The sequence below is a fragment of the Lycorma delicatula genome, chromosome 2, assembly GCF_047948215.1.
Source record: "Lycorma delicatula isolate Av1 chromosome 2, ASM4794821v1, whole genome shotgun sequence".
Taxonomy (NCBI): Eukaryota; Metazoa; Arthropoda; class Insecta; order Hemiptera; family Fulgoridae; genus Lycorma; species Lycorma delicatula.
The window spans coordinates 140,517,711-140,544,613 of NC_134456.1; the positions used below are offsets into that span (position 1 = coordinate 140,517,711).

Here is a 26,903-nt window from a genome sequence, read left to right on the forward strand (position 1 = left end):
TTTTAAAAAAAACCAGCATTATAAAAGAACCCTGTTAACCAGAAAAATGACTTATAATTGAATTAAGACAATAACAATAATAATACAGTTTTACAGAAAATTGTGTTATTGAAAACCAAAAATTACATTTTTAACAGATAACAACAACGAACTTACAAACCAAAACTAGTACTTAGTATTTTCAGAGATAATTTAAATATACTTTTAAAACAATAAATGAAACTAGTGCAATAATAATAATATTATTATACTTATAAATAGTAAATAATATTATTTTCTAGGTTGAAGTAATCAAAATATATTTTTGTGGGTTGTATTTTTTTTTTCGCTATAGTTCAGGAGGTTTTGCCGCCATAGGCAGTTGCCTATCTTGCCTACTGCCTAGGGCCGGCCCTGCGATCATGTAAACTGGTTTGTTAGTGACATTAAATAATCTTATTTTAATGAATTTCTCCTAAATTTTCTTGCCAGGAGTAATTCAGTTGCATTATTAGGTTTTGTAGGAATAACCATGTTGTAGGCATTTCATTTCTATAGGCATTATTTATTGCTATTACCATTCTTAATTTTTAACTCTAGATTTGATTTGCTTCTTTGCTTAATGAAGGCAATAAATATGATTCATTGCTCCACTAGAAATCAATAAGTGGTTTACTCTGTTTGCCCCACATTTTTGTATGGCTGTGACATTTAAAGTACTTTAGATATAAAAGATTACAGTTGCTTTCTTCAGAATGATTTTTTCATAAGCTACATTCGCCTGGTGTACAAAGTGACATTATTATTCATACTTGATAATTTGATATTTAACATCAGCACAAATAAGCATATTGAAGAAGGCTGTTTTTCTTCTTATTGGTTGTAGCTGTGCTATACTTAGGAGTGACTTGTGTCAGGTCAACTGTATCTCTACCAGTTTTGTCATCTAACATAGCTAAATCTGTAAATTTGAGGTCTGAAATTCAGAGTTCCAATTTTTGTCATGCTGAACTCAGTCTGATTTAGAAGGATAATATGTAATGAAATTGTTTAATTAATGCAAAGAAACGGCTTTGATTTGTTACATAGGATAGATAAATTTAAGCTTATAGATTTTTATTTACGTGAAAGGAGAATAAAAATAACAGTATAAATAAATAAAATAAAATAGCTCTGATCTCCATGGTGGAATGGTACCACTCAGCCTTTCATCAGGTGGTCCTGGGTTTGAATCCCGGTCAGACACAGCATTTTTAATACACTACAAAATTTGATTGGGCTAAATGACCAAAATAATTGATGCCCATCATCTCTTAAAAACATAAAATAATATGTTAATTTTGAGTGTCAGATTCCTATTTTATAATAGTTAAAAGTAAAAATAAAAATTATTTGGAAATGCTTCTTTTAAAAAGCTCTTTAAAATAAGATATTATTCAACCCTTAATCACTCATTTTAGAAGAGATTTATTAATAAGACATCTTACAAAAACATTACAGTATAAAAATCTGCAGTGCCAATCACTTTGTTTTGTACTAGTATATTATATTGGTGGATTGAATCACTCTAATTTATTACTTCTCTGTATATTTGCCAGCAATAAAAAGTTTTAATTTTTTTTAATGTAATAAGTAATGAAAAGTAGTTTTAAAGAACTAAAATAAGAAGTACCTAAATAATAAATATTAAAAAAAAAAAGTAAGTGACAAAACATAATGAAAGATTACAGAATTTTAAATTCAGAAAAATTGTATTTTTAAATTTCCTGTTTGCTAATATTAATTTAAAAAGTACTATTATATGTTTTCAAACCCCACAAAATAATTTGCAATTTTTTTTTATTGTTGATTTGTTATACATATTTGAATGGAGTTCAGCTCTCAGCTATGATTAAAAATTTGCTATTTTTTTGGTTATTCCCATCTGTTTATGACATTAAGAATTTTTGTAACTAAGTTATCTGTTAAACAGAAACAAATTTTTTCAGAGAACAAATTTTCTGGAAAATATTGTTGATCAGGATCAATTAGTTTTTGGACCTCTAATTTTGATCCTTCACTAATTTTGGACCAATAATTTTTATTAATAATTATTAACAGGAGTGTATAGAAAAAACCAAATTAAAATTTTTTAATTATTTTTTATTTATCTTTATAAGCATTGTTTCATTTCAAGCATTATTCTTTATAAAATTGTTTTTAAGTGATAGCATTAACAAAAATGTATGTGATAATTTTTAGTTCTCACTCAATATAATGACAAAAGCCAACCAAAATAATATTATATTTTACAATTGGCTATCTTACTTCATTATTTTTCGACACAAACAATTTAAAATCATTTTCATTATCTACTTGCATCTCTTCAGAATTAATTTTTTTTCTTGTCTGATTATATTAACAGCCTCCTATATCTTTAAAAAAATGCAGTAAATAACTAAAAGTAAAAAGCAGTGAAATAAACAGGGCAGTTAAACTGTTAGTGAAAGATATGCAAAAAGTTCCTTTTTGCATATCTTAATACTCTTCGTTTTGCCGCTTTATTTCAGGATCATACTCAAATATCCAGGATTCATCACCTGTGATCACACGTTTGAAGAATTCTTGGTCATTGTCAATCCTCTTAAGAAGATCAATGCACACGTTTCTTCAATTGTCCTTCTGTTCCGTTGTGAGGTTTTTTGGCACCAATTTCACACAAACCTTTCACATGTCCAAATCGTCTGTCAAAATTTGATTTATGGTGAAAGTGTTTAAATTCAACTGTTCATTCATCATCCTTATTGTTAAACGACGGTCTGATCTCACAAGAACCCTCACACACTCAACGTTTTCGTCAAATTTTGAAGTTGAAAGTCTCCCTGAGTGAGGTTGATCTTCAACGTGTTCTCGGCCTTCCAAAAATAATTTGTGCCAGCAGAAAACTTGAGCTCTTGATAAGCAATGTTCCCCATAGGTCTGTTTCAACTTTTCAAAGGTCACATTCACGGATTCCTCAAGTTTAACACAAAACTTGATTGCACAACGTTGCTTTAAATTCCAATGGTCCATTTTCATAATACACAACAAAAACTCAACTTCACTGATGGCACTGTCAAAAATAATGTGTTGGCTGAATGGAGTTGAAACTCGTACTGAGCATGTGGAAGGGATGAACAAACCGGTCTAGCACAGACCGGTAGACACAGCATTGCCAGATTGTTTGCAGTGTTACCAATCTCATTACTTTTCTCACATACCTCGTAGATGAATTTAAATGTTTATTTATGCATTTGTAGAAATTAGGAGACTCAGATTTATCCAATATGCATCTTAGCTTCAGGTTGACCTGTTTGTACAATCCTTAATATGAAACTGGTTTCTTTTACAAGTTCAGAGGCAGAGCTGCCCGTATCAGACCATACAAAAACTGAGTAACTTGACATGTCTTTAATAGCATGAATCTGTAAGCATATTTCCAAACCTACAGAACATCCTAGGAAAAAGATGTGACCAAGGATAATGAGGATTTGTGCTGAGTAAGATGATCTACTTATAAAGGGACCACAAAAACCTAAGGTGGATTTGTTTTTCTAAGGAATGCTTTTGATAGTGGATAATATTCTGCCCAGAATTTCTTAAGAAATTAGAATAATACATGTAAAGAACCTGAAATACAAGATGCATCTGTCAAAGTTGTTCTTTCTGAGAGTAATAGTGTTTATCATGAAGCCAGTTCTTATAGGTAACATAATGAAGATTCATTTGTAGTTTGAATGTCATCTGAATTTCAGTGGGCTTGGCATGCTGTAATAGTTGTTTGACTCAATGAAGTAGACAACAAGAAACCACTTTACTCCTTACTACCACTAAGCATGGTGTGGGATGCATTTGGTCTTTGAGATGGCTATGTGATTTTTGGGAGTACTTATGATTTGAATCAGGTAGCACACAATCACTACAGTTATGGCACTTAATTTATATACCTTTACATCAGTATTAAATTGCTTTTCTTCCAGATTCCTTAGAACCAATCTAAAAACAAACAAAGGCTTTCCTAAGGAAAATCTCATCTATCCCCAGAATTGTATGGGATGTGGAAGCATTTAAATGCCTATAAACCATTCAGCCACACCCCCACTGGCTGGCTATAAATAATCAATAGATTTATGTAACTGTATTTTCATGTTGAGTTTTGGAGTACTTGTTTTAATGGAAAAGCTTTCTATTACAAATAACTATATCAAATAATAACAAAATAACCAATTCAGTAACAGAACCCAAAAAACTAATACCAGAAGTCGACGTTTGTGGGATCGATCCCCCGCATCATCAGTTGGTACAAAATTCCAAAATTACATTAAAAAAAAAAAAACAGAAAATAAATAAATATATATATATAACTGGAATGATTTTATATATATATATATATTTTTTTTTTTTTTTTTTTCATTCCAGTTGGCATTGAGGCATGTTGTTCAAGTTTTGTGGTTGTTAAGGTTTACTTTTTCTAAATTTTAAGTTTATATTTATTTTATGTTTTTGTTTGATGCAATTTTGGACTTTTGTACCGACTGATGATGCGCAATCCTCCAAAGGTCAACTTTTGATACTAGTTTTTTGGGTTCTGTTACTGTGTTGGTGGTTATTTTGTTATTATTTGAGGTTAATTGGCACGTGAGATAAGTTTGTTGATGAATTATTTGAATTTCCATGAAGTTATATATGTTTATATATATATATATATATATGTAATTTATAATTACTTTAATCTTATTATTTATTTTTATGTTATATCTTTATAAGCTTATTTATCTAGGCTATGGGCAAAAGTGACTAATAGTAGGTGTTTCAAAACTCATGAGGTGTTTTGCTACACACTTTTTTATGAGTTTATCATAGTTTAGATAACAGTCCATTTATGATAGAAATACCTTTTATAGAATAGTGATTTTGCTTTAAAAGCAGCATATTATGGGCCATAATTTAATTATAGACCACTTCAAAAATGTTCTGGTACCCTTAAAATATTTGCTGCACAGAAAACAGTGAAAATTGCAACAAAAAAAATTCTGTGAAATCCTAGACATTCTTCTCATTGCTACTCTACAACGTAGAATCTCTCTTAACCTTCTGACTTATTCCAGAAATTAAAATCAGGAAATTTCATGAGCAAATCCAATATTTCTGAAACTTTCATTCCCTTCCTTCTAAGTAGCTTGTTATGTAAAAACGTTTTTATATTTTCTGATATTGAAATGAAGATAAATGTACATCACATTTCCTTGATAATGTAGTTTTTACAAAAAATAGATAAATATTTTTATTGAGAATACACATACATTTTACTTTACATTAAACAAAAATAATTAAGGTAATACATGAATAATTAAGACTGTACATACATTTACAGAAGAAATATGTAGTAATGGACACACCACTGGTGCTAGCTTATACCTTAGCACTACACAAGTATAACACCACTCCAAACAGATTCTGTGATCATAAACTATATATAAATATATGGCAGTTTTACCTAATATTAATTTTACAGTTTTACAAAAGGTTTTTTGAGATTATAGGCTCAACTCCTAAGTTCATTAGTCCAGATGGAAATTTGTAACAAAAATGCCATGTCTAACCATGATTGGAACCCACTACTTTGTGTGGAAGAGATTTACTTGATTTTATAAAACATCAGATTTGCTTAAATGATCAGTTAAAAAATTTGGACTTTTATCTGGCTACTATTGAAAAAATATTGGCATATTTATTGATTAAATTAATTGCACTGAAACACAGTTGTTTACATCTTATGTGATTGATACAATCATGAAGTACGCTTGACAAGTTCTGTTTTGAACCTCACAAACTAATTAACTATAAAGTCATTTCATTCCATCCTTCTCAGTTGTTTCAAACAGTAACAGAGTATTTGCAATAATAGGTTTTTAAAAAATAAACATAATTCATTAATCACTCTTATTTTTTACAGGGTTGCTAATTATTAAAACCATTTCTGAACTACAGTGTAGCAAACAAATAAATAATAAATAAATAATGATGTGGCTTTTTTATTGGTAAAAAAATTAGCATGTAATAATGATTGTAATATAAAGCAAAGTTTTAAAAGAATCTTTAAAAAATATAGGTACAACAAAAGTGAATTGCTTTAATACTTGGCTCATATTATTTTACCTGACTATTTTGTTTAATATTTTGCAACACTTTTTTCATAAGCTTGTTAAGTTCTAAATTAATTTGGAGTAGAAACATAATAATGTTTTGTAGGAAAGTCAATACCATTGTTTATGTGAGAGTTTGTCATGGAGAAAACAAAAATGTCTTATAGATTAATAGCTGGTATTTTCTTTCAAAACATCATTAATGAATTATTCATTTTATGACTCATCTTCCTCTTTGATGTTATTAGTGTTCTCTTATTGTAAAGCAATGAATATCCTAATACAGTCTTCCTCTTATATATTTTCTGTTGATAAATCATTGTTTGAAATTCCATTAACGAGGAAGACCTCTTGTGAACAGTCTCTAAACTGTCCATACAAAGAATTGAATGTGATTTAAAATGCATGAATCCTCTCAATCAAGTTTCAGAGGTAATCACAAAACCATATCTTATCCTCAGCATTTACCATTAAGCCTTCTCTGTTACGATGTTTATTAACCAACCATTTAATGGAATTATGTACTACATCCATTCCTGTAAAATTCTACAAGAAGACTCAAAATTGCTGTAACTTTATTTACCATTACTATATTCAGTGATTGCCTTGCTCTCCTATTTGAGTTTTTCCAGGAGGCATTCCTCACTAAATATAGTCACTAAATTTTCATAACCATTCAGAAGTCCACTAGCAAATGATAATTATTATCATTTCTGCATCAACTGCCTTATTATAGAATCCATTAGGTTATATGTAATCTATCAATCATGTAACTTTGGTGTCATTCAACACATTTATATTTTCCATGGTTAAGGTAGACCCTGGAACCTTCTTTTCTGTAGACCCTTAGACAAAACTAAGGATAGAGATGGGTTCAATAAATAATATTCATAGCTATAACTTCTTGGTAAAAATTAAGTAACAATTAAAAAATGTAAAGCAATGGTGACATGTCATTGTGTTGGAGAACAGTTTATAACTAAAGTAGTTTTAATCAATAAGTTGTGGGATATTTCCACCAATGGATGTAATTATATTGCATTTTGGAACAGCCATGCCCAAAGAGCCAAAAATGAAAATATTAATTGCACTATTATTATAATTAGAGATTTTTTTTATTTCTTAAGATCTCTATAAATCCTATAATGTTTCTGTTGCATTTGGTTTACAAATATTTGTTGATTCAGAATGTTTGAACTTTTGTAACTATAGTATACATGATACATTTATTTCCATAGTAAACTAGAAATATGTTTCTAGTTTAAGAGTGCAGATTTTTTATCTGCCACAAAAATTTCTTTGACTTAAAGCTGTTAAAAGGTTTGCTACGAGTTCCCTAGCTTAATTTCATTCTGACTGTATGTAGCTTGTTCAAACATTTTAATATAGCTTGTTGTGATGGTATTAGCCATTATGTTAGTAGTTATGCTCTTTTATACTATTTTGTAAATACTTATATTTATATATATATTTTACTCATTTATACTTTTTTTATATTTTATAAGAAGTGCAGGAAATTTTTGCTTTATAATTTGTCTTCATTTTCTTGTTGCCTTGTGTAATAGTTGGGCATTCTCTTTATTCTTGTATTGTAATTTATATATTTTTTTTATTTTGCTTCAAATAAAATTTTAACATATACATTAATTCTATTTTATTAAGTGGTACTTATGTTTTTACTAAAAAATACAATATTTTTTTCAGCTCCTCAGTTATAGCAATAGAGCCAGAAGAAATGTCTACTGAAGATAGACATCCATTCACACAGCTTGTTCTGGCTTTGTGGTATGCACTGATCTCACATTCAGAATTAGTTTGTTACTTTATGATCTTCCTTCACCAGATTAAGTCAGCCACAATTTTATCGCTTCCATTACCACTAATGGTATTTCTTTGGGGAACATTGACTGTTCCCAGACCATCAAAAAATTTCTGGATTTCTGTCATAGCCTATACTCAGGTAATATTTATAAAAGAAAATTATTTTTATTGTATTAATATTTAAATGTATGAATAGATCCATCATTGATATGATGGATTATTCAGTGCTTAATTAATCAGTGTTTATTTTATTTACAATTTATCTATTTTAGCAAAACTAATGTATACTGTATTCTGTATTTCATGATTTTCTTTAGTTCAGGAAAAGATCGATTTAGTTCTGTTAAATTCAGGATTTTTTTTTATTATAGTAAAACTGTTTGTGTTGTTTTCACTTTCACATATGTGATGCTAAGCATATATTCTTGACTGTATCTATTAATGAAAGTAATTAAAATCTAGAGATTGCAGAAAAATAGTTTACTTAAAATCTAGAACTAGATGGCATTTTGATTGTTAAACAATCATCTCGATAGATACTGAAGAATAAATACTTATAAAATAGATTAAATGCTTAAAAGAATATATATGAGTATATGAAAGAAAAAAAGATGAAGAATAAATAAACAACATTTAGAAAATAATACAAAATGGAAAATACATATTTAATATGTAGGAAAATTTTCCTACTTGAGTTATAAAAATAAAAAAATAGTTCTATTAAAAATTACTTTTAAAACAAGACTGGAATTGTCATAAGACTTCATAATTTGTAATGAACAGTTATTTTTACTTTTTTAACTTTTATTTTATAAACACATTTAGAAATGATACTCATTTTATAATACTTTGCAATGCATTGATTTAGTATAAATTTTTTTTAAAAACTTCTTGAACATTTTCTTATCTTCAAATTTATTTCAGTAACCGTCCAACATTGCTCTTTCGTTGTGATAAAAACAGATATATTTTGAACTACCAATACGGTATTAATTCAGTAATTCCTTAATTACATAGAGCTTTCATTGTTTTTTTATTGAATGGTTGTCCTAGTAGTTGAAAAAACATTAAGAAAAGAAAAGCAGTTGTTGAGAATTTTTTGCTTATCTATACATCATGAATCTTCTACTTCCACAAGAATTTTAAAGTTCTGTCACTTTAAATATGCCTAAGTAAGACTGTTCGAAAAAGATACCTTTGTAAAAAAGAGTCTTTTGTCTTTGAACAAGTAATAATACAAATACCTTTAATGAAGTTCATATAATTATATTTTTTAAATATTTTGTTTGTTTTGTTTCAGATTGTGGTTATAATTAAATGCATGTTCCAGTTCCAGTTATTATCATGGGAAGAACAAGCTGCAGATAATAGACCATTTTTTCCTCCACGAATTATAGGAATTGAAAAGAAATCTAATTATGCTACATATGACTTGATGCTTCTGTTAATAGTGTTTGCTCATAGGTTAGAAAACTTTTGCATTTTGCAAACTTACGTGTATAGAATTGTAATTTTTTTTTTACTTCAATTTTAATTATTTCTTAATCCATTTATTTTATTTTATTATTGACTGTAGTTAAATAAGTAACAAGTTTACTGTTATTACTTGATGTTTGTTGACTTTTTTCTTACTAATAAATTCAGTATCATAGTGTATGGCAATTTTAATGTTAACTTATTAGGCAGTTAAAAATAGTCTTGTGATGTTGAACTATTAACTCTGTTAATAGAAGTTAGCACATCTAAATATTTTTATCTCCCAGTAACCACAATTGCAAATACCTCGGCTATCCAAGTTCTGGTAGGATGTTAAAATTGATTTTGTTTGTAACAAAATCAAACAATACTGTTACTTTTTTTATGTACCTTAATTAAATGCTAGTTTGTCTTCAGTATTAAACATTTATTATGCCTACATATATTCCTGTCTAAAGTATGTGACATCTCTTGGGCCCCCTTAAGACATCGGAATGAGTTTTTAATTTACAAAAATGGGTTATCAGATTATTATCTGGCGCCCATAATTGTGAATCATGTACACCAATATTTAGGAAATTAAATATGAGTATATTAACTTACATTTGTGTTTAAATTTATGTGTAATTTTTGCTAGAAAGAATAGTCATTTATATATATATATATATATGACTCAACATAATACTTCACCTTCCACAAAAGGGCCTTCTTACGCTATTTTTATCATTTTTAATACCAAACCAAGAATTTTTGAATTCAAAAAATCTTCCACCAATTTATTTAAAAACTTTCTTTTACAAAAGCAGTATTACTCTGTTGATGAATTTTTAAAAAAATGCTAATAAAAAAAATAACAAAAGTTTACCTCTGATTTTTCTGCATCCTATTTCATATGTACAAAATATATGCTCAAAATAATTTTCAGTAGTGTTTTTGAATTGTAAATCATTCTGTAGTAATTTTTACTTATTTGTACTAAGTAAAGGAAGTATTGTGATTGCAAAATATTTTGGTTTTCAGATTTCAACAGAAATATCCATTTTGATCATTCCTGAATCCATTTTGATTAGTTTCAGCAATGCGTTTGTACGTATATATATCTCACATAACTCAAAAATGATTAGCCGTAGAATGTTGAAATTTTGGATTTAGGACTTTTGTAACATGTAGTTGTGCAGCTCCCCTTTTGATTGCAGTCGACAAGAACAAAAGTCCAAAAACTTTATATTTTGGACTTTTTCTTAACTGCAGTAATAAGCTCTAATTGAGAGCTTTTCAAGGATATATCATAAGTGGTACTTATTTTCATTGGTTCCAGAGTTATAGCCAAATAAAAGTTTAATTAATGAAATATTTGGATCATACAAGTGAAAGCATATCGGTTCAAATCAGACTTCATCTCCCTCTTTTTTTTTTTATCTTTTTTTTGTTTTAAATATACTAATTTATTAATAATTATTAACCCGTGATTGTAAAAAAATTTTACCATAAATCATTATTCAATAACAATAAAAAAATATGAAAAAATCAGAAATTATTATTAGTGAAATAAAATGTTATGTATTATATGTGATTTAATTGGCATTATTACATATTTGCATATGCAATAGATCTGGTGAAACATCTGATTATTTAATATTAATTGAAAATTATACAGGGTCATTCACGGGAACTGGATGTTTTTGAAGTGGGTTGTGTTCGGGTTTTGAGGGGCACGTGGCTGGTGTCTGACGTTTCCTTTGTTCATAGCATTTACATTTTAGTCGTTGAGATGAAGCTGTGGAGCTAGACCATCGCCTGTACGCGTATGACATTTCGTTTTGTGCGAAATTACAAAACTATCATTTCTTTTACTGCTGTTCAGTGAGATTTCCGCCATCATTTTAATATCCATTGTAATGCAAGTGTCCCTTCTCGTAACACAATATTGCGATGGGTAAACAACCTTCGAACAAGCGGTTCAATATTGAAGAAAAAATCACCGGGTCCCCGACGAACTGCTAGCACTCTGGAGAACATCGAACGAGTAAGGGAAGCCATTGTCAGAAGCCCACGCCGCTCTATTCAAAGGCATTCAGAAGCTCTTCAAATGAGCACAAGTACAGTATGACGAATTCTGCATACAGACCTGCATTTCCATCCTTACAAGATAGCCGTTGTGCAGCGATTACAATTTTGTCGACAAATGCTTACCATTTTTGAAGAAAATGAAAATTTGTTATTGTTAATAGTGACGAAGCCCATTTTCATCTGAATGGCTTCGTCAACAAACAGAATTGCCGGTATTGGGCAGAAAGAAACCCACATCAGCTTCACGAGAGACCACTTGATAGCCCAAAGGTTTAAACTTTGGTCTGGTATAAACTTCAAGTCTGGTGTTCAATAGGAAAGGTTGGTGTTATTGGACCATATTTTTTTGAAGAAAATGTCGCTGCCGTAACTGTAACAGCTGATCGTTACATTGCGATGTTGAATACGTTTCTCATCCCTGAGTTACGAAACCGGGGAATCGATTTTCAAAATGTGTTATTCCAGCAGGATGGAGCTACAGCGCACACAGCGAGGGCAACGATGGCTGTTCTCCGAAACTTGTTTTCGGGACGGATCGTTTCCAGATTCGGCGACATTCCTTGGCCCCCTCGGTCTCCCGACTTGAGTAGTTGTGATTTTTTTCTGTGGGGGTTTCTGAAACGCGGCAATAAACCGCGTACATTGGAGGACCTAAAGATCGCAATTCATCACCACGTCACCCAGATTGATGTAGACATGCTGCAAAGAATTGAGGCCAGTTACCATTAAAGGCTACAACAATATATTGCCCAAAATGGACATCACTTGCCGGACATAATTTTTTGTTAAGTAAGTAACAAATGCTTTGATTTAACAAGTGTTTCAGTACCAATAATACTTTTTTAAAGTAAATATTCAATTTTTTATGATTATTTTAAAAACATCCGGTTCCTGTGAATGACCCTGTAGTTTAGAATCGTATTATTTTTGGATTTTCTAATTTAATTTCTGTTTAATTTTATTTAATTATTCTGGCATTTCTGTTTAATTTTATTTACATTAAGTTCTGTTTTAGTTTAGTTACATTAAGTAAATAGACAACATATACACAGAGGCATACATGCTTGATCTTTAATAAATTGCAAACATTTCTTATTTTGTAGTTCATTACTCCTAAGATATTGTCGGACAGTATTCCCCCTAAGTCGGAGTTGATCATCATTTCATTAATTTATATTTTGTTGCCAGTCATTTATCGCTCTTTCATTTGATATAATTCTTCTGATCTTAATTTGTGTACACATTTTCTACTTTTCAAATTTTCTCTCTTTATATTCATCATTCTCTCTTAATCTTCTTATTCTCACTTTCAGATGAAGTAAGTTTAAATGAAGTGCAGCAAAAAATGTTTATAAGTAATTTAATAGGTGCACAAGGAAGTCATGTTGTGTTTACATCAGATTTTTTATATTTGGTGTACTTACCTTAATATTATTTCATGTGAATGAATTCAAATATTTAACATGAATTTTAATCATATCAAATTTTTGTCTTGTAGCTTGTTTTTTTATCTGTACAAGGCGTATCTGGAAAGTAAGTACAGTTTTGTTATTAAAAAATACATATAATTGTCAACCAAATAATTTTATTATTACATGAATGGTCATACCTTATACTACTTTTCTACATAATTGCATCATTATTAAGGAATTTTCTTATCTAGTAATCAGTTTTTCATTTCTTCCTCAAAGAACAGTATCACTAGTAAGATAACCACTATTGTACAGCATTTTTCACGCTGGCAGCATTGTAATGCTGATCAGCAAGGATTGCTTGAGATGGAGAATCAAGTGGTAGTCACTTGGCACCAAGTTAGGACTAAGGTAATTGTTTCAGTTGTTCCCACCAAATTGTATAATCAAGTTTAGAGTTAACTTTAAGTTCTGAATTGTACAATTGAGTTTCATGAGCAACATGCTAACAAGCATTGTCATGAAGCAACAGAACCCCATGACAGCATATCCCTCCTCTTTTTTTTGGCTTGCATGGTGCAGTTTTTTGAGAGTATCATTATAAAGCAAACCATTTATAGTCTCCCCTCTTGACAAGAAGTCAACCAACAAAATTCATTCTTATGAAGACAATGCACATGATTTTTCTTGTTGAAATAGTGCTTTTGAACTTCTGTTTTTTGTATTTCCATTCCATAAACTGCTGTATGGTGTTGGATTCTGTGGTGATGTAAGAGACCCAAGTCTCATCACCTTTGTTTTCTTATCAGGTAAGAAAAGACTGAGCAGGGTGTAATCACTTGGTTTTGTAAATCTCCGTCAACGTTTTGGCACCCAGCAAGAGCAGAGTTCTATATTAGCCTAGGCTTTATATTAACGATTTCTGCAAAATTGTTTGTGAAATTTCAGAGAACTCAATACATAACAAAGAAATTTTAAACTGTCAATTTTCTTTAGTTTTTTCATCCAGTCACATAACTAACTTGTTATTCACGACAGAATGACACCCTTTGCTCATCATGCATATTACTGAGTTCCTCATTGAACTGCCACCGCATTCACTTTCTAGCTATTTCATCACTCATAGCTTTCACCATAGACTTCACTAATTTGCCAATGAATATCAACTGGTTTGACATTTCTTTTGTTTAAAAATCAGATAACGGCCCTAATTTTACAATCACCGTAATTTTCGATTGACTTGTCATTTTAAACAATGTTTAATCAGCTGTAAAGAAACATTGCTGTACTTGTAATGGTGTCAATCAAAAGCCAATGAATAAGAGAATATTATGTGCATGCTCATAGCTATGATCACAGCACTGGGGCAATGGTAGAAGGACATTACTTACTTACCAGATATGCCTCGTATAATTTATTTAATAAAGACATTATAAAATAATTTTAATGAGATTTTTATTTTCTTAAGGTCAATGCTAAAGAGTCTTGGTCTCTGGAAAACAACAGAGGAAGCCATAGTGCAAGAAGAAACTGAAACAGAAAATAAGAATTTACCGATTAGTGGCACTATTAAAAATAAAAGTAAAAAATTTGTTAAGCACATTAAACAATTCTTTAATCGAAAATATGAATCAAAAAACACATTAACTTCAGAAGTTGAAGAGGATCCAACTTCTACATCTACTACACATCCTTCAGTATCTTCTTTATATACAAAAGATGAAAAATTTGTTGTAATAAAATATCCTGTTGAAGATCCTTGTGAATTTTTTCCACAGATCATTCCAATTACGTAAGTTATTTTACTAAATCAGCAGTGGCTAGAATATTTAATTTTGTGCGCACAATGATAAAAAATTATTGTAAAAAAAGTAATAATATTATTTTCTGTTATTACTTGTGTTAAAATTATAGTGACATGAAATGCCAGTTTTTCTGATTTTTAGTTAATTTGGTCCATCGATGTATATATCATAAATAAATTTATGTATAGTACAATAAAAATGTATATACTTGTAAATGTGATTGTAGGGCCAGTTCTTTATGTATTGTCATGTTTGTTGTATAACTCAATTCTTTCCAAACCTACCATGTTTTTTTTTTTTAACCTCCGGGTGCGCAGTTAAGCATTTCTTTCCTCGTAGAGGATGAGATGAATGTTTTGTAGCATGTGGGGAAAATGCCATGCCTGACCGGGATTTGAAAGGTCGAGACGCTACCACTCGTGCCATGAAGGCCGGCACCATGTTTTATAAAACTGGATAACCTAACAGAGTATGTCTGAAAATTCTTTGTTTTCTGTTTGCCTTCTTTTTTCCCAAAAGTTCATAATTGACAAATGAATTGTGGTTTCTTAATAAACACAAGTTTCAAGTGGTTATTGTTTACTTAAATAAATATAATGGATGTATTTGGCAAATTGGTTACTAAAAAAATTTAGTAAATTATAGCAAACCACCATCATTTTCAATTAAAATATGCCACTCAAGCATTAGACAGTATCAAATTTATAAAAAGGAAAATATATAATGGAAATTTTTCTTGCATAAGAACAAAATTTTTAAACTAATAAAGTTCTTTACAACTATCCACTGGGTTTATAGGTTATGCTGAGAGTCAGCTTGACAAAACATTTTATCTCATGTAATAAAATGTATTGTTAAAGGGTTTTTTAATTATAATCCTCCATCTTTCCATTCCCTAAAACATTATTATTATTCTACCCAAAGTACTCAGACGTCTCATACTTATGAAATTTTTCCGTAATCTGTATCAGAATAAAGGTATTATTATTTTAGATACTCCAATCTGGACAAAACTTACACAGGTTGTTAATAAGGTAATAAAAATTTTACTTTCACAAGCTCTTTCAAAATACAAGAGTACTGTTTGCCAAAAAATGCTGAGAAGGTGAACTCCTTTATATCTACATTAGCTGATGTCACCATTTTGTGAATTAGGAGTATTTTTTTAATTTCCTAGTTATTTATTTTTTTTTGTAATTGCTCAAACCTCCATACCAACTCAAAATATTTAAGGACATTCTTCTGCCTTTCCTATAAGCAGTTTATTTTGGGGGGGGGGGGGTTAAAGATATTCAGATGTCTTACCCAACTTCATGCTTTTTATTGTATTCCTCATTCACAAGAAGTTCCCTTGAAATACTCATTTCTTCTTTTGTTTTACTTTTTTTTTAATGCAGTACAACTTTCACATCCTACCTTTCCTCATGATCTTTAATACTTCATAAAAGAACTTTTGATTGTTCTTATATTTATCCTCAATGCAGTATGTTTATTTTGTTCTCCACCAACTGAAAATTTACTCTAATAGTTTTCACTTATCTATAAATCTACCGCTTTAGAATGTGTCAAAGTGATTTCTAAATCCTCTGACTCTACCATCTCTTCCCGTTTCTCCTTAACCTTAGTTTTACTTCCTCTATAATTAACATTTTGTTCTATTTCAGACGCCTCTCTTAATTCATGGATTTGTACTATATTTCGTAGAAGTAATCTGTACTATATTTCCTCTTCACCTTGAGGTAATTTGTTGTTGATTTTCTTCTTAGCTTGGTTCAATTCTTATATGCAGATAAATTTGTTTGTATGGAATTGTGTTTTATACAAGTATAATCATTGGTTGCAGCCACTGGTTAAAGCAATTTTTTTCCATTATTATTTATAGCACCCCTCCTTAAAAACCCAAAACCTTCCTATTCTGGATTATTGTCCGTTCTTCCGTTAATGTCTCCAAAGATCTCACATTCATTAGATGTCTTTTGAACTGCTTTCTGTGATGCTTCATACCATACGTTTTTTCTTTAATATTTTCATTTTTATCTGGAGCATAAGCTGTCATAATGTGTCCATTAATCTTAGATTAATGAACTCTCAGTCTAATAAGTTCTCCATCTCAACTTTATACACAATGCAGATTGTGCAGAGTTCCATCATAGGAATTCAACTGTATATCAGTATCATTCTTTTTTGATCCTTTGTTTCTATTTTTTTTTTTTTCAATCTGAACCAGAACTTTCAATTTTGTCTGCTTGATCTTCCTTTTATTTTACATTTAATTGCTTATTGTCTCAGTGTCAGGAGAATGTCCTACAATTCCATACCACAGTAAGAAGCTGCTTTATAGTATGTATGTGTCATCCTTTTGTATCAGTTCTTTTATCCTACCACAATTCATACTCAGATGTAAAAATTGCTGCTCTATGAAATGGCAAATGGTATTGTCCATCTAATTATGAGGATAACATTAAAGATAGAATCATGTCTCCAGTACAAATTAGTTGGTGACCCAGCTTCCAGTTTGATTTATTACAACCATACCTTTCACATGGTTTTTAGGTTGTTAATTAAATGCTAGAAATGGATTTAGGGGCTTGACGAAACTTGGAATAGAATGGAATCTTCAGTTTTCGCAAATTTATTTTTCCTGTTGATTCATATTCCTTAATAATTTTCATTATTTGATCTACAGCCTTTCTACCAATGTGTTTAAATACACATGATACATAAATCATTAGCTTTAGCAGTTTGAATAAGAGTTCAATTCTTGTCTAATATCTTCATTACTTCTCTCTGATCTTGTATATCCAGTAACAGCTCTCAAGAATCGTATCTCTGCACTCTTTGTGAGCAAATCCATTCTCCACTCCCAAATAAACAACTTGGAAATTCATTGAAGGGCTTATGTTAATTAATACCCATATACTTTTAAATACCTCCAAATATTGGTTTGTTCAAATTATATTTTATTAGGTAAAATCTTCTTCATTTATATATTTTATAAAGAATGAGAAATACTTTTATTCCAAATATCATTAAAATTTGACTCAGTTTTTGAGATATAAATTTCTATGGGATAAATTGATGGACAATGAAGTTTATTTATTACTTATGTCAATGAAATTTTTTCATGAATTATTACTTTTAAAGGTTGGTTATATTCTTTTGAAACTTTCTGTATAAATATTATTATCAGTAGATGTGATATGATAGTTACCTTTTAGAAACAATGTTCCAAAGCTACATATTTTATATGCAGGCAAGAACAAAATATATTTAAGTTATTTTATATGTTAAAATTAATTCTTTTTTTCAATTTTTGCTTTTGTTTATTATCAATGTTTTGTAATTATACAGGCAGTTCCGTTTTATTATAATGTCTAATAAAATTTTAATTAAAAATATTAAAATGATAGAGGTGTGTGCTTACCATCTTAGTCACTGATGTAAAATTTTCTTCTTTATGCAATTTACTAAACTATATTATATTTATTGCTAGTGATAATTAGAAAAGGTATTTTTAAGTTTATATGACACTAGAAATATTATTTATTATAATGATAAGTGCAAAGCAAAAGTAATATTAATGTTGCTCTTTTGTATGAAATAAAAAAAGTAATCTTTTATTTATATTATGTTTCAGAGCTAAAAAATATTTAAGCCCAGCCCATGGATTCTTTAAATCTTTACTGGAACCTTCTATTCGAGTAACTACAGATGTTTATGCATATATGTTTTTTTGTGACTTCTTCAACCTTTTAGTTGTTATTTTTGGGTTTGCTTCTTTTGGTGTAAGTAAATTTTTTGTTTTGATAAAAAATCACATTACTAATAAAAAATTTATTTGATGTTAACTAATTATTATAATTTTATGAAAAATTACATTTGAATAAATACACATTATAAGCTCTATGCAAAATATTTTTCTACAATTTATAAATTTTTTCTTTAATATTAATTCTGTTATTATTTATAAGCTCCATATATTTGTAAAATTTCTTTATTCTTATAAAGAATGTCACAATTTTCAGTAATAACAAAATACAACATAATATATTTAATTAATAATGTTTACTGCAATATTACAGTAAAACCTGAGTTAACGGAATCCTGTTTACAACGGAAAATTTCCCTGGTAAATTTGTTTACCCATTTAATGCTAAACATAAAGTACAGTACTAAATTTTCTGACGATATAAAATAGAATACGTATACTGTACAGTACTATACAAACTGTTTACAGTAAAAAAATAAAAATTAATCATGTCACAGTTGTAACTGATAAATTCACATTTAACACTACATAAATGTTTACATTTTCAGTAACTCTTTGCCAATCATAATAGGCAACGACAGATAGACATAAGGTGTTAAAACCTTGTACAGGTGACGGCTTACGTCATCATTGTTTTGGCTACTTACAGTAAACTAGCCTTTATTCACAGCTCTGTGAATCATAACTTAACACACTCTCATCATTCCTTATCTCGAGTCACAATTTCTATTTAAATTAATTATGTAATGCCACTAAATGTAACTTATCATGTGTTGTTTTTGTTCATTACAATAGAGTTTTCTTTACTCTGTGTGCGTGCATGTGTGTGTGTGTGTTGTGTGTACATTTTGTGTTTTCTGTTCATTTGCTGAATTTGTCTTTTATTTTTACAGTTCGGTACCTAATGTACAGAACTGTGCAATGTGATTGTTAGTTTAGTGTTCTTTCAGATACTGTGTATTAGTGTAACAAGTACGGCATCGAAAAAAAGAATTGTTTTGGATTTCAATGCAAAAATCAAAGTAAAAATCGAAGCCAGCAAAAAAGATAAACTGTTCATTAAAAACTTTGTCGAAAAATTTTGCTTAGGTAAGACTCAAACCTATGAAATATAAAAATATAAAAATGAGTTAAAAACTGAATGGTTAAAAGGGAGTGGTTCAAATAAAAGACATATGTGAAAAACTGGCAACAAAGAAATTAACAAAATTGGGAGTGATTTGTGAGTGTGAGGGCAAGAGAGTTACCGATTTTAGGAGTAAGTTGTACAACACCAAGAAAAGGAAATTTTAGAAAAATTAGGTACCACCAATTTCAGCGCTTCAAATGGTTGGCTGGAAAGTTTTAAAAACTGGCATCAAATTGTGTTTAAAGAACTATGTGGTGAGGCTGGAGATGTGTGTGACGAGAAAGTAACTGACTGGAAAACAAAACTTACTTCTTTGAAAATTATGAACCTGGAAATATTGCAAACGGGGATGAAACCTGACTTTTGTCATGCACTACCGAGTAAGACTCTGCTTGAAAGGAGAATGTTGTACAGGAGGGAAGCGTTCCAAGGAAAGGTTGACAGTTTTTGTTTACAGTTTTATGACAGGAGAACTGGAAAAACTGTTCGTTATTGGAAAGACTGATAAGCTCAGGTGTTTTAAAAACATTAATAAAGACAATCTTCCTGTAGTATGAAGATCCAACAAAAATCATGATGTCGTGTATTATGGAGTGGTTGCAAGAGTTTAACACTAGAATGAAGCAGCAAAATAGATATATTCTTTTCTTTTTAGATAACACCACATGTCATCTGGATATTGCATTAAACCATGTTAAATTAGCTTGGTTCCCACCAAATACGACAAACGTTACCCAGCCTATGGACCAGGGTGTAATTAAATGACTCAAATTACACTACCATAGATTTTTAATGAAATGTCTGTTAGCAACTACTGAAACGGCGGCATGGTCAACTACTCAACTGACTAGATCTATATCAGTGCTCCACACTATACTTTGGCTATCGGAAGCATTTAAATGAGTTTCGACAGAGACGGTTCAACACTGCTTCCAAAAAGCAAATTCTCAATTACACATGGCTATAGAGATGGAAATTATGACATTTGATGGCTTGCAAAAAGAACTGAAAAGGGCGTCTTATAAAAAAGTAATTGCTGAAGATCTTGTTAACATGGACAATTTATTAGAGGCTGAGGCTAACATAGAGAATATAGATGATTTTATTGACTACCACTGAGAGAAAACTGACGAAGACAAAAGCGATTCCAATGATGATGACTGTAACAATAACGAACGATGCAAAAACTAGATCATACAGTGCAGAGTTATCCTACCTATTAGACCTTCAGGAAGTTTCATTTATAGCAAATGATTCAGAGTTGTTTAACATAATTTGTATAGCCAGAGTTTTGAGAGAAAACAGAGTAGCTGAAAGTAAAAGTTCAGTACAAAAAAAGAAAATCAATTTTTTTCTTATAATAAAGACTAAATTACATAATGAACAATAATAAAGTACATTTAGGTTAATTTAAATTATGTTTACTTATTAAAGCGAATTAGTTTAAGATACAGAAATTATTCTTCAAAATTTTCAGTTCCTAAATTTAAGATTTTTTAAATTAAAATACAAAAATTGTTCTACTATCCAGTATACTGTTCTGTACAAGCTAACATATGATAGAAATTTTGTGCTTACAAATTTGCTAACAAACTACTGTACAATCCACTGCTGAAAATGAAATGGAGTATAGAGTTCTGGTAAGTATACTATCATATTTTTTCTTTTTGATTGTACAGTCTGTTTAATTGCAAGTTGATCCCTGTATTCACCGAAATCCTGTTCACAAAGGAAAATATTTTCAGCCCTGCAAAATTCTGTTAACTCAGGTTTTACTGTAACACCAAATCATCTCATGTTGCCTGTAGAAAAATAAACAAGTATTTAAATTCCAGATATGTTGTGATAATGATTTTTTTTTAAACATGTTAAGGGAAAAATATGGGATATGTATAGTATAAAATGCAAAGAGTAGACAATGAAATACACACATGTGAACCACTATTCATTAGTTGTCAGTTATTAGATATCAAAATAGATATCCAAAGGTAGTGCTCAAGGTTTCTTTTGCTACCTGTGTCAAGGATAAATAGGTTGAATAAAATTGTATATGTAATTTTCAATTGACAATAAATAAGTATTATTGTTAAAAAAAATACAATATAAAAAACGGATTTGAATTTGTAAATAAATTAAAAGATTGAACAATTGGAAAAAAAACTAGGATGGTAAGTTACAATATTAATAATATGTACCCTAGCATACCCATAGATAAAACAGTTCAAATAATAAAAAACAAATTAATATACAATAATGAAGACACGTTGTTTATTGATAATATTATTACTATTTTTAAGAAAATTTTGCCAGCAAATTTAATGATATTTTATATTCGGGAAAGTACTTTACCAATAGGTTTTCCGCTATCAGCTATCATGTCTGAGATATATTTACAGGATTTTGAAGATAAAATTATTATTTACGGCATTATTCATACACATGACATCCTATTATGGACTAGGTATGTTGATGTTGTTTTTGTGGTTTATAATCCCATTATACTCAATGAACGTTTAATAATTTTGAATAAAACTAAGTCATATTATAATAGTTTGAAATTTACTTTTAAAATTATCATAAATAGAAAAATAAATTTTCCAGAATTAACAAAAATAGCAAATTTATAATGTCCATACACAGGAAACCCACAACCAATAAAACTGCAATACATAATGGTCACATAAAATTATTAGATATACACACATAGTTAATAGAGCAATTAATTACACACAATATAATAAAAATAAAAGTAAATTAAATAAAGAAATAGATATTATAAAACAAATTGCTAAACATAATGGTTATAATGTTTCTTTAATCGATAATGTATACAAAAGTTCAAAAATACAAAATTAATAATACTACAACTCTTATACCTATAAATGATACACAAAAAAAATTGAAAACATATTTTTAAAATATTTATACACTGATAATGTTGTTGAAAATACAACTAATATCTATAAAAGTAAATTTAAACCGGCATACAAGAGGAAACAGTCATATAATAAAATATTTAAAATTGGCGTTTTTGATTTGGGGTCACTTTTTGTAACTCACCATCTTTTCCCATCTTCTCAATAAAAAGTGGTCCGTGCCTCCATATGGTGCGGCTAGATACCTTAGAAAAGTATGGTGAACTTTTCTTTGGGAACTAAAACAAATCCCTCTGTAGTTAACAACTATATTTGTAACCAGGGAGCAATCCTAAGGTTGACAACCTACAACAGTTAAATATGGAAAGTCCGCTGTCAAGCAAAGACTTGAAAGGACTGCACTCAGATTTGGTGGGCAATCACTTAAGAGATACAGATAAGTTAGAGCATCTAAACAAACCCAAAAAATTGAAACCATGGCAAATAAACTACCTAGCAACCCACATCGTTAATTCTTTAATAAAAGTTGGAAAACTCAAAACACTTAGATACATTAACAAAACACTAAATATTAATAGCAGGACTACAAAAAATGAGAAACAATTCCCCAGAACCATTTGAACCACAAGGATTCAGAATATATAATGGATTTCCTGGTAAGAAAGTCATGAAAAACTGCTCTACCTTTGGGACCGGCTTTATAGTAAGCACCAAAATCCTAAAATCTGTTATCAATTTCAAACCAATATACCCCAGAATAGTCACACTCACAATAAAAGCATCTAACAAATTATACACAATAATAAACAAACACGCACCTACTAACGACAAAAACAACAAAGTAAAATCAAGACAAGAAGTGAACGAATTTTGGGAACTAGTAAATCAAACAACTACCAACATCAACAACAAACACATCAAGATACTGATAGGAGATTTCAATGCCCAACTAAGCAGAGAAAAGAAATACAGAGATGTGTTAGGAGACCATACAGCACATTATTGTACAAACAAAAATGGAATCAAATTAATAGAATATTGCAGAAACCACAGAATGATATCAGAATCTACATACTTATTCTGAAAAACCTGTAAACTCAAAACCTGAAACCTGACTCGAAAAAAGATGAATGGCAACTAGACCACGTATGCATGGACAAGAACTTCCATAAACAGATACAGAACGTCAGAGTGCTAAAAGGTGAAGACACAGGATCAGATCACTGCATGGTCAAAATAAAAATTATTTTCTCCCAACCAAAGAAAATACCAAAAACCACTAAGAATACAGACAATCTAATAAATAACCAAAACTACCAAGAAGCAACCAAAAATATTAACGAAAAAGAATTAAATAAACTCACAGCAAAACTAAAAAATTCAGCAAAAACACTGCTCCAATCCAACCAAGAGCCAAGCACTGATGATGGAATAAAGATTGTGACATCACAGTAGAGAAAAGGCGCCAAAGTTGGATCAAACACCAATATGACCAATCAGAGGAGTCTCATTTGCATATAATAAAACAAAGAAAAGAAACCCACAAAACAATGAGATACCAAAAGACAATTCCAAAAAGACCTACTAAAACAAATCGAAACTGAAAGCGATAAAAATAATACAAGGAAATACTATAGAATGTTTAAAACACAAATACAAAAATATGAACCCCCAACTCTAATCCTAAAAGATGAAGATGGTAAACTCTCACACAATAATAAACAAAACGCAGAAATATTAGCTAAATCGTTTTAAAAACTACTAAATTTTGAAGAACCCACAGAACTCTTGCAAATTAACTCAAATACACTTATATCAAATCAAACCAAAACCAAATAAACCCATCTACACTAAAAGAACTAAGCCAAGCATTAAAAGAAATGAAAAATCACAAAGCAAGCAGAGAAGATCAGAGAGTTGTAGAACTTTGGAAATACTCCTCCAAGAAGACTAAACAGTCACTTGTAGAAAATCTCCAAAAAATTTGGAAAGAAGAAAAATTGCCTAAACACTGGACAACTGCACTCATACACCGACTACACAAAAAAGGAGTACAAAACCAACCCTGAAAACTACAGAGGAATTTCACTATTAAATTGCACATATAAAATACTCTGAAGAATAATACTGAATAAAATAAAAGATCAACTCGAAAATGAACTGGGATAATATCAAGGGGGATTTATCCAGTGGAGAAGCTGTCCTGAACAAATAATCACTTTCAAATTGATAATGGATATACACAAAATGAAACGAAGACAACTAGTAATATCATTCATAATTTTTTAAAAAGCCTATGACAGTATTCACAGGAAAAATATAGCTAAACGAAGAGACAGACTTATACGCCATATATTAAGGCATCCTGGAATAGTCGCTTTAATATTGGAGGGACAGCTAAAAGGAAAAAATTGTGTAGTGAGGCAACGTTTGGAATGTGTAAAACAAATTGTTAGGGAAGTAGGATGTAGGGGGTATACCGAAATGAAACAACTAGCACTAGATAGGGAATCTTGGAGAGCTGCATCAAAACAGTCAAATGACTGAAGACAAAAAAATATATATATATAGATAGGTTAAACTAACAGGTCTTTTAAAACTAGATTTTTTAAACACATTAGGAATTATAAAAATAGTAAATTGGGTTTATATAATGTTGCTGGCCTCCTTATTAACAAACATACTGTATCTGATATTCGGACAAATTTGGAAATAGTGGAAATCAAGAAATTAAATTTAAATAATAATAGTAAAAATTTTGACATTTTGGAGAGATTTTATATATGTAAATACAAAAGAATTTCCAACTTGATCAACTTTCAAACAAAAATGAAGATGACACTCTTATAAAAGCAGCAACAGATGGCAGCGTGCTTTTAGATAAAAATAGTTATAATCATAATAGATATAAATAATTTAACTCAAATCCACTCAGTAATGTAACATTGGCTGGCCAGGTTACATGGTATTTTACTATTTATTTTAATTTTAATTTAAAATTTTTTAATTATGTCTTAAATATATGTAGTTATTTTATTTAATTGACTTCATATGTTTTTGTATATATGATTGTCATTTTAATTTTAATTTAAAAATTTTTATGTTTGATATGTATTTTTATATAAATATATTTTATATATAACTGATGATGCGGGATTACGTGAAAGTACTATTGGAATAAAGAAAATAAAAATAAAGGTAATTGTCATTTCATTTACTAAGTAATTCTGTACTTGGGTTGTTCAAGTTGGTTTTTGATTATAAAAATACGATATATATAAATATATGTATATATAAAACAGCAAAAGTTTGTTTTTTATTTAATGTATTTCTTCATTAAACAATACTTAATGTCTTTATATATATATTTTTTGTTTTAAATTACAGACTCAGCAAGGAGATGGTGGTGTTTCTCAGTATTTTGAGGAAAATAAAGTTCCTTTTGCATTCTTAGTTATGTTAATTCTTCAATTTGGATTAATTATTATTGATCGAACACTATACTTACGGAAATTTATTCTTGGAAAAATCATCTTTCAATTTATTCTTGTTTTTGGAATACATATATGGATGTTTTTTGTGTTACCAGCAGTTACAGAAAGGTATATATTTCATAAATACAAGATGTATATAAATTGTTTAATTAAGAATTACAAAAATAAAATTTCTAATGGCTTTCTTTATATGGATAAAATTTTCCCACTTTGTTGAATAAAACTGTCATTCTTTTTATTTAGCTTATCTTTTGAACATTGATTGTTATGGTTTGAAAGCTTTGTTCTGGAATAATTATGCCTGTGTTATGAAAAGGTGGCTTAAAAGTGGCAAGATATTAATAGAGTGTGAATTTTTTTCTTTTGAAAAGTTAATGAATCTCTTATGAACATCAGTTTACATATACATCTAATTCTTGTTTTGTTTCCTTACCCCCTTTTAATTGTTCAGGTTATCTCATACTGAAAAAAAATGTATACTTTCTGCAATCATATTATGATTTCATAATTTGTTGTGTAATTCATGTAATGTCATTATATACACTTAGGCAATGTTTCCTTTAATTATAACATTCTTAATTACCAATATGTGGTTTTCCTCTTTAAATCACACTGGATCAACTCATTTGAGAGTTTAAGCTGTCTAAATTTTCATTTAATTTTTTATTTCATTTAAAATTATATGAATGGATTCCACCATTTTCTACTTACTACAGAAGAAATATGACATTTTTAACTCAAAGTCTGTTGTCTAACCTATAACCTTATTACCTCAGTTCATACTCACATTTGCATTGGATTCTGTACTAAAAAATTAAGTTTAAATTATTTATATTGAATAATGTATTAAACAATATGCAAACAAATAGTTGATTGGTTTTTTTATTATACATGTAGTGTAAACATAT

The 26,903-nt window shown here is 29.4% G+C and overlaps 1 protein-coding gene across 10 annotated transcripts in view; it reads left to right on the forward strand.

The window, feature by feature from the left end:
- Positions 1–26,903, forward strand: part of Piezo (piezo type mechanosensitive ion channel component) — a 481,248-nt gene that overhangs the window by 389,184 nt on the left and 65,161 nt on the right. For all 10 annotated transcript variants that reach the window (XM_075356335.1, XM_075356333.1, XM_075356336.1 and 7 more), the window contains 5 exons: positions 7,848–8,103; positions 9,265–9,428; positions 14,391–14,714; positions 18,365–18,512; positions 25,889–26,103. In XM_075356335.1, the coding sequence (XP_075212450.1) occupies positions 7,848–8,103; positions 9,265–9,428; positions 14,391–14,714; positions 18,365–18,512; positions 25,889–26,103 (1,107 nt within the window). The remainder of the gene's footprint in view (positions 1–7,847; positions 8,104–9,264; positions 9,429–14,390; positions 14,715–18,364; positions 18,513–25,888; positions 26,104–26,903) is intronic.